At 44.2% G+C, this 10,012-nt stretch overlaps 1 protein-coding gene across 1 annotated transcript in view; it reads right to left on the reverse strand.

The window, feature by feature from the left end:
• Positions 1–9,808, reverse strand: part of SUGP1 (SURP and G patch domain containing 1) — a gene marked incomplete at its 5' end in the record, with an annotated part of 17,604 nt that extends 7,796 nt beyond the window's left edge. The window contains 7 exons of the mRNA XM_010282880.1: positions 1,562–2,070; positions 3,897–4,020; positions 5,715–5,818; positions 6,402–6,525; positions 8,349–8,576; positions 9,010–9,113; positions 9,629–9,808. Of these exons, the coding sequence (XP_010281182.1) occupies positions 1,562–2,070; positions 3,897–4,020; positions 5,715–5,818; positions 6,402–6,525; positions 8,349–8,576; positions 9,010–9,113; positions 9,629–9,808 (1,373 nt within the window). The remainder of the gene's footprint in view (positions 1–1,561; positions 2,071–3,896; positions 4,021–5,714; positions 5,819–6,401; positions 6,526–8,348; positions 8,577–9,009; positions 9,114–9,628) is intronic.
• Between the last annotated feature and the right edge of the window lie 204 nt (positions 9,809–10,012).

Genomic DNA, 10,012 nt, shown 5'->3' on the forward strand with positions numbered 1-10,012 from the left:
TGCTGGAATGAACACATGGATACCCTTGCAGCCCCCCACTACAGCAGGGGGTATTAAGACGGAATCTGATGCTTGTTTTGATAGCGCCTGCCCAGCTTCATCATCGAAGCTTCATTACTGTCTGCAAGAAAAAAAGATTATTCCAGAGGTACAAAATCAGGAAAGACTTTTGCATCTGGTTTCTGCCTTACTATGAGCAGCAATTCAAGGTCAAATGAATAAGCCATCCAGGTTGGTATTTTGTCCTGCACACATGAGATGTATAGCCAAGACTTTTGTATAGGGCTGTGATCAGAAGGCAGAATTACATGAAGCACTTCCCTTCATCTACATTTGAAGTGCTGGATTAGGAAATAAGAGTCCTTCCTTCCTGAGCTCTGCAGAACCAACAGACACCACAGCATATACAGCCAGCTACCTCTTACCCAAGCCTAACAATCAAAGCTATTAAGGGGTCGAGCAATTATCTCCTCCAAAACCCAGCCAAAGCAGAAAACCTACAGACCTACTGGAGCAATGAATTGTACAGGATGACCATGCATTGAGAGTTATCTGTGGTCTCACCCTGCAGCTCAGAAAATTATACCTTGTTTTCTATTACTTGTCCCACTTCATCTGTTCTGCTACTGCTTTTTGAAAAAGGTCCTTTTTGAGACAGGTACTTATTACTTTTCCTGTGACTCTAGCCTCATACTATTAATTCTCTCAGTTTGCTAACACCGACTGCCTTATCTTATGTCTTTTCCTTCTCCTTTTCACATCCTTTCCCCATACCACACTAATTGGGTGAAGGATGCAAAGACGCCATCTTAAATGCCTGCATTCACCTGCTGTCCTTGAGTAACTCAATTTTTGTATGCATCTCTGCCTGCCTGCCTAATTACCTATTTGCACATGCACAGATGGGCCACCAGAGTTCAACCTCCAAGAGCTCCCTAGAAGTGCCTCAACTGGAAGAACTATCTTCCAACACTTGCAGAAAGCTGCACCCCTTGGGTGAACTTGGCAGGTGAAGTAACAGGAGCAGCGGGATGAGGACTGTGAACCCTGTCTGTAATCAAATGAACTGAAACGGGTATAAATTGGAACCGGGAGTTACACTTGCATCCACCAGCACTTGGGGAACAGCTATTCCCATTTAGCCTTCCCATCAGTTAGAGTGAGATGGAAGAGCTGCCCAGGGATTTTATCCTACCATGGGGAATAAGCACAGTTCAGTCTTTGATATTTGTTTGCTGACAGACTCTCTTCCTGAAGTGAAATAGCCCTAAACAGCAGAGAGACCAAGGCTGTAATGAGCTATAGCACAGCAGGGTTTTAGAGATAGCTGGAGAACGATAAGATCCAATCCCTGGTGTCAGCGAGATAAAGTGGTTTATCTGGGTTTCCACACAGGGGAGAGTTAGCTGCCAGACCTAGCTGTAAGATAGGGGTCTGGCAACCACGGAGATTACAAGAGATAAGACTCGCTGGGTTTTCTGTTTACGAAGCCAGCTGCGCTAAGGCAGAATGCACTCCCCAGGAAAAACAGTTATTCAACATAATATACAGACCCACTAACCTGAAAGAGGGGAGGGAGAATCCAACTGTTGGACAAGCTGTGGGAGGGGCAATTCAACCTTGTCTTCCTCTGGCCCCCACCTGCTCTTCCGCTTCTTTTTAGTGGTGCCTGGAGCAGTAGCTGTAGTTGTTGTTGCAGCAGTAGTTGTAGCTGTCTGATCAGGTGGAGTTGTAGAGGATGATGGTGAAGGTGAGGGTGAGGGCAAGGATGAGGGAACGGGCAAGGGCAAAGGCGAGGGAACGGGCAAGGGCAAGGGCAAAGGCGAGGGAACGGGCAAGGGCAAGGGCAAAGGCGAGGGAACAGGCAATGGTAGGGGCAAGGGCAAAGGTGAGGGTGAGGGCAAAGACGATAAGCACAAAGGTGATGGTGATGCCTCGGGACTGGTCTTCCTTTTCAGACTGGACTCTACAGGCAAGGGGGCACACACAGTGCTGGTTTTGGCCTTACGGAACTCCTCCAGTTTCTGCCGGTAATACTTGTAGCCTTTGCTGTTTGGCTCATATAAAAACCTATAAAGACAAAATAAAAATAAAAAGAAGAATGTTTAGACGTAACAGTCATATGCAGGGGTTGGATATAGCACAGTTTGGTCAGGGCCTTTCCTTCCAGCGATGCTCTTGCACAACTAGCCTTCCCACACACTTCCTTGCTCTCCAGCACCATCCTGTGTGCACATGCATGCAATGCATGGCTCCGCGTGCTTTCGCAAGGTAGGCTGCAAGCCTTTGGGATCAGGAAGCATATTCCCATTCACGAGGAAAACCCAGCTATTTTTGGTGCCAAATAAACACACAGTATTAAAAAGGATCACGTTACGTTTGTGGAAATGCAAGGTCCTCCCCCTGAATTCACCTGCCTTCCAGAACACGCTTGGAAAAACTGCAAGGGCTCCACAACATGTCGGGTTTCAGCTCACAGAAGAAAACAAACATTCAGGTCTTACCGATGGGAAGGCCAAACCACTGCCTAGAGAAACTGCTCCCAAGCTCTCTATTCAAGCTAGAAGCGTTGACATTACCAGTCTGCTTAATTACACCATGACTCCTCCTTCTGTTCCCTCATACACAAAAAACATTGCTTTATTTGCTACCCCTTCCAGAAATAGGCATCTCTGACCTTCTGGGTAAAATAAAACTCCTCAGTCTCTGTGGCAAGATCATGAACAATCCTCAATCTAGCAGCTATGCAAAAAAAAATACATCAATACAGTCATGTTTGTTACAAACACGGTATCTTTTTGGGCTCACCCCAGTTTAAATACTTCACACAGAAAACTTGTCTATTGCTAACTTCTCTACAACCTTCCCTTTTCAGAGGGCCAGTTCAACACTTAATGTAACCTCTCCTCAGAATAGTGCCTGCTCCCACCAGAAAACCTAAGAGATGACAGGTCTTTCCCATCTATTGCTGTATTTGCCTGTGCATGTTGTGCAAAGAGCTCTCTAAACGTATTTTAAAATTTGCTAAACGTCAAATCTAGGTCTGGCATCCCCCCTTCTTGAGTAACAGCATTAAGGATTGCTTCAGGACCTAGCAGAGGGCAGGACGGGGCCCTCCCTATGGCAAACCTGATGAAATCCTAACAGAGGAGATACTGTTTAACTTGACTGTGCTCAGGTGGGATCACAGTGGTGTTTTAAAGTAAATAATGAAACAGCTCAGATATTAGCGCATCTGTCTAATGTAATTCACAACACAAGGGGAGTACCCCAGAGGGTGAGAAGGCAGCCAATAAAATGCGAAAATATCAGCAACAAAATAAGCCTTGCCGAGCCCCACTTCACTTCCAGGGAACACATCAAATTGTTTGTAAGAGCAGAAAAATGAAACATGGATGAGACCAAAGGGAGGCATTAAACAGCTGTCAGTGAGCACTGAAGAGAACAACTCACATCTGTAAGGCTAAAAAAGGTATTCCAAAGGGGCACCTAATGGTGGAGGAGTGCTACCTGTACGTTAGTGAAGATGCTGTGTAAAGAGCAACCCAGGAAATTAATTGGACAGCAGCCATATGAGTGGTGGATGGGGGCCCACACCAAAGCACAGCTATAGGGAAAAGTATAAAGGTTAGAATTATATTAGCATGTTGCAACGGAAAGCAGGTGAGGAGGGATGGAAGTCATAAATTAATTTGGGGGGAAGCAAATCAATTCCTCTCTGTGCCTTGCTTTAAAGTGCGGAGTTTGAGAATGTAAAGGTATCAGAGCTGTAAGTGCACTGCCCTTGTAACCTCAAACTTACTACAAGATCATCTGCTATTTTTTATTTTAAAAACCAAAACCAAGCCCATCCAAGCCCTGTTACATTACACTCAGCAGCAGGTTTCTTTCTTTACCTGAAAGCATGGTTCTCTCGGTTGTTCTGCAAGGCAATAGCTTCCACCTCGGGACCCCCGTCTGCTATGAACCTGGCCAGTTTCTCAGCAGAGTTCTTTGTCTCTTCGTCGTCTGGGGGTGAAACTTTAAGCAGGCTGTCAGTACTGGGCCCAACTCACACAAGCAACAGTCAAAGCCTATCTGTTCTAAGAACCCCAAGAGCAGAATAAGGGCAAAAGGTCGAGTTTAATTTTCAGAAATATTATACATAAACAGTCATAGAGTTTATAGCACAAAAACATGATATTGCATAAGGTTGTACAACAGCTTTGTAACCAGAGGAGTGCCCATTCATACACCAACTTCCTCTGTGCCAGGAGCCAGATGAGAGCAGATTAACAGACAAACCAGCTTTTGTCTTCAAAGACAGACACTTGTTTCTCTCTACTGCAGAGGAAATCTGTTTCTTCCTCGTGTCAGGCCCTTTTCCACGGGGGTTACACCTCAGCCCTCGCAATTATCTCTAGTTAAAGACTTTGCCACTGATGTCCCCAGGAGCAACGGGAAGGCCTTAGAAAAAGTGGCCAACTAATACCGCAAGTAATCCCACTTATACCTACTGTCACTACACATCTGCTGGTTGTTTTAGGGGAGGGCTGTAGGACAGAGGAAATTCTCCATGGAACAGTCCCAGTCCTCACCTGCAAGAGGTGGCTACTGCAGCCTTAGTTCAAAGGCACAGAGAAGGCTCTGATCATAATATTTTAAGCACATTTGATGCTTATAAGGAGCCAAGCAAATACGTTATTTAGCCACGACAGCCTTATATGACATTTGCTACCTGCACAGTACCAGTGCCAGTACTCCAGTGTGCTGGCACAGGACCAGGAGGCAGAAGACATGATTATAAGCCATGGACAAGTCATAACCTTTCCTTGCTTCAATATTCCACACCTGTAAAGTATGGATAATATTGCTTAGCTTCCAAACTGGTGTATCAGTTAATTGATATTGGTAAAAAGCTCTTTCAGCCTACAGTCTTATTAAACTACGAGTTGTTTGAGCTGTTAACTCATCAGCATGACAGCTAAATTGCATTAACACTCCTTTCTACAGAAAAGGAAGCTGACACGCAGAGGCTGAGCGACTCGCCAGGCAAGCCTGAAACAGAGGCTGGACTAGAAGCGATAAATGCCTGGCCCACAGACCACACTTCACCCACTAAATAATTTCTGTCTCAACACAGTTAACCAGACTCCACTGCTCACAGCACCTGTCTGTTGGCAGCTCACCCACTTCTGCTGTTTTCCCACCTGAAAACACAGTCCCTTATTTGCAAGGATTTGTGTCCCAAGCAGAAAATAAAAGCTTCAGTTAGGGAAATAACAGCAGAAATGGGGATTATGCTCGAACAAACCAACCATATTCATTGATAACAAACCAAATAAGAAAATCTGAGGAAAAGCACTTTTCCTAAATGCATTTTCAGGGCTGAAACACTTTGCAGAACACACACAATGGAGAATCATTTTAGTTCACTTTGTTAAGGATTTTGGAGAAACACAAGGAAAATCTCTTTTAAGAGCCCTTTATGTAAAGCATAGTATAGCATGCTGTGGGCTTGGGAAACAACCATCTTGGCACAAGAGTTTGATGCCATCATGGTGACATTTGATCACCACCTCCTTCCACTTTGAAAATTTATTTACAGGCAGAGATTGACAGCCAGCTGTCCACTCCAACTCTTTCTAAGACAGACCTAATAAACAGTTACAGAGAGTGAAGAAGTCAAATGTAACTTATGCAGTTCATATTCCCCAGATCCCAGTCTTAATTACCTTTCTGAGAAGAGGATGCCTGAGAACTTTGGTTCTCTTTTCTTATCTCTGCCACTTTCTTTCTGTAGTAAAGGAATTCTCTGCTGTTCTTATCATGCAAAAACCTAGAGTGGAGATGGAGGAAAAAAGGACAAAAAAAGTATGCATCAGCAACAACTATACACAAACTTGATACTTTGGGATATGAACAGCTCAAACAAAAAAAATACAAAATAGATAAGTTACTCAGAATGCATTTAATGTGGATTACAAAGTCTTCAGCATGTATAAATACACGTAGTTTTAATTTAAGGACTTGCATCCAAATGTTTTGTGTTACTTGAAGCGAAATAAATAACAGTCTCTTCTGATACAGGAAGGAATCCTCTGTCCACAGCCACACAGCATGTCAATGGCGCAGGAGACAGAACCAGTCCCGAGACCCAGCCCAATATCCCCACACGCTAGATGTTGTACGGGCAGTCAGACCTCCCAGGCTGTATTCCTAACTCGAGCTGACCTGCCTCCTCAGCACCATCACAGTATCACTTTCTGCCTCAGTTTCCCCAGCTATAAAACAATTACTCCTAACAAAGCTCAGATCCACCAAACACATCCACGAGAACTATATACACAAGGCTGATGGTTTTTCTCCTACAAAGAGACAGCATTTCTGCTTTGGAAGACAAGAGTTATCACCACACTTACGAAAAAGCTGGGTTATCCTTGTAGTCTTCCATAGCGACCTTCTCTAATTCTGGTCCCCCTTCGGCCACGAACCTAGCCAGCTTTTCCACCACTTGTCGGGTCTCCGCATCCTCTGGGGGTAAAACTTTAAGCAGGCTGTCAGTACTGGGGTTCAACTCACACACCAAACAGGCAACAGGTACATTACTTCTAAGAACCATGGCGGCAGACAAAAGTAGAACGGGAATGGGAAGAAAAAGGATGAAATGGGGGATCCAGTCTTACACAGCTGTATAAATTACAATCCCTAGGTTACAGTTACTGTCAGCCTCTGCATTCCCCTAGTAAGAAGTTAATATTTTGTCTAGATTTTCCCCACAAGGAAAAGCGTAAGATTTGGATCAGCACAGTTTACAGTGCAACTTCAATTGCAACGTGATTTGCTTCTGACAATTCTACTCCATACGAAACACATGATGAGGAGGAACAGGAATTTGGTTTTAACAACCACATTACTCACTAAAGATTACAGATTCCAGTTCCCAAGACATCACTCTGTACCCAGATAGCAGAGACAGATTGTGTAGCTGGAGCATATAGTTCTTCCTACTGGCATATGCCCATATCTCAACTCTCGCTTGGAGGGAATCCCACCAGAGACAAGAAGAGAGTGCAGTCTCCAAGAAACTGTATTTTGGCTTCTGTGCCAAGAAAGGAACCCACTAACACTGACAGTGATTACAGAGCTGATGCAGGACACATTTAATGGGAACTAAACACAGGCATTTGTCTAGACGATGATATTTTGGGTAGGGTGCTGAACAAAGAGCACACAGGAACAGCGTTGTCCACACCAGTCCAGGCTAGATTCAAACCCACGATCTCTAAATTAAGGGTCCATATTCTGTCTTTGCTCTTTGCAGCCAGTGGCTATTTCTCACATTCCTGCAGCGCATTTTACCCTTAAGTTCAGACTGTCTAAGATTATGCTTTTATAAATCCCACCAGAAATAGCTAGACATGGTTTTGTAAACATAAAGTGAAATAAATTATGACACAAAGCTTAGTGTGACTTATTCAGCAACTCCAATCTAATTTTATACTATATTAATACGCACGCATGAAATTCAGATTATTAAGCAAATCTGCCTTCTGGCTTCCCAGCCTAGGTTATCCAAAGAAACTTGGTTATTTAAGCGCTGCAATATTCTTCATTGGTTTTCTACCCTACTTAAAGCAGTCAAGACCTAGAGGCGAGCTTTCTAATGAAACTTTGAAAAGAGACAGGACTTTTACCTAGTCATAGTTCTGTGGCTTGCATGTAATCTTATTTATTAACACACACAATTTCTCCTCTACACACCCACTCCCAAACTGAGGAGTTTTCATTTTCTGTTATTTAAAAACCTAAAATCCTATTTTAAATACAAGCATTATATCTACATATGTTCTAGAGAACTCAGCACTAGCTGTAAGAGATTTCAATTGTACAAAAGCAGAATTCTTACGATTAGCAAACAATCAAGCTCTATGAAGAGCAGAACATACTACTTCTCTGCAGATTATTTTTCCCAGAGACTTACAAACTGATCAAGCACTTGCCTTGATAACCCAGACAAAACAAATCTCCCTAGGCACAAAAGAGACCTAACTATGGTGAGTGACCCATCTTCCATACCGAGTTTGGGCTGGGTAGGTAATATCTAACAGCATTTAGTCCTCAGGTTTTATGCTGAACCTGGCTTTGGAGGAGCCCACCAGCATTAAATGGTGTCATTTATATTTCATGATGCAGAAGTCTGCACACAGGAACCATGCTAAGAATACCAACACACAGCACAAGGAAAAAGCCCAATCCTCCACTGGGGAAAAGTATCGAGGGAATCCTGTTCCCACACTCAACTCCTATCACTAGCGTAAGTGGACCTGCACCCCAAAACAAAGAAAGTAGGACAAAGTGTCATTTACCTTTAATTTCCAACCACTGCTCATAATCTTCCTCCTCATCTTCGTCTGGCGACTGAAACACACTGAGGCGGTTAACGACTGGGGTCTGTTTGGAATGGGAGTAGTTCTTCGCTTGGTGCAGCATGCTGCTCAGGACCTGACCGGGGCGCTTCCCAAACAGCATAGGTTTCTTCCCAACATGTGATGCAGAAGTGTTTGCCGAGTTATTAGTAGAACTTGGGGGAGTTTCTTAGAAAAGAACGAGGGGAAAATAATTCCTGTGCATCCTTACTGTTTTCATCTCAGAAGGTTACAAATAACAACTCAGGGCAGTAATACAGCTGCAACAGGCCGTTATTTTCAGAGTAAGTTAAAGATGCTGAGTGGTTAAAGCTGTATAATGAAATGAAAGCTGTGATGATTTTTACAAAGTGAGAATTAAGCTAGAAGAAAGATGCTTGTCTTTACAGCACCTATAGAGGGAGAGAGGGCAAACCTCCCTACGGCATCTTGAAGAAAGACTTTAATCCAAATTTAAAGGGGTCATCATTGCTTTAGAACTTACTCGTACTGGTAACAGCTCATAGCAGGGTTTCTAAAGTGAACATACATGGAGGCAGCTCACACAAAGCTGGTATCACCAGGGGAAGGAAGGCCTCCTGTTGCTCAGAAGTCGACCTACCAGTACTTGACTTTTCCTTCTGCAGCTTGAGAAACTGCTGGAGGAAACTGCCATCATTAACAAACTTGTTGGAAACACAGGCTTCATTTTCAGTACCGTCATCTCTGAATAGAGAAAGAGAAGTAGGTGATGGTACTCATCATTCTCCCCAGCCCCCTCACACGCATTTATTTTGAACAGAAAACAAGACAAATGCTAATGACATCTAATCTCTCTCATCTAATGTTGAAAACACACCTAGCTTTTCAAAAGCACGAGAACCCTTCAGCTTGCTGCTCACAGCATTTACCCATGCTCTCCACCTGGCTTGCTTACTACTCCATTGAAACAGGATTTTTTCAAAAAGGCAACAAATAGGAAGCAGAAGGAAAGTATAATAATACCCTGTTAAAAATATACGATTGCTCTTAGCACATTTCTGTTCTCACCAGTATCTGAGAAGTCTGGCCATTAATTAAGTGAAAGTATCCTATTCCAACCTTTACTCAATTTATCAATTTCAACCTCCTCAGTATGTGCCTTCAAGTACAAGAGCTCTGTCTCTTCGGTTTCATTTGACAAACATGCCCGTTTTCTGCCAGCAAATCTCCCATCTAAAAGCACCGTAATTCACACGTACTCTCCAAAGAGAGGTAGCTGTTGTATGCTCAGGTAATTCTGTCTCGCTTGCTGCTCCAGTCTGGCCTCAATTTCTCTCTTTTTCTGCGCTATCAACTCCTCTTGGTGAAGAATATTCACGTTCGTCTTGGCCGATTTAGACTGCGCGACCCCAAACCACCGGCTCGCTTTAACGCTTCCCCTACGGGAAAAGAGGCGACAGGGGAGAGTGAAAATTAACGCTGTAGCGTTCGAGGCCCTCCCCGAGCCACCGCGCCGATCGGAGATGATGCCGCGGCCCTGCCCCGGCGCACATACACACATCCCCCCGACTCCCCCCGGGGCCTCCGGGGAGGCCGCAGAGCCCGCTGCGCCACCACCCCGCACTGCAAGCAGCTGCCAGGCC

This window comes from Phaethon lepturus, unplaced genomic scaffold, assembly GCF_000687285.1.
Source record: "Phaethon lepturus isolate BGI_N335 unplaced genomic scaffold, ASM68728v1 scaffold21532, whole genome shotgun sequence".
Lineage (NCBI taxonomy): Eukaryota > Metazoa > Chordata > Aves > Phaethontiformes > Phaethontidae > Phaethon > Phaethon lepturus.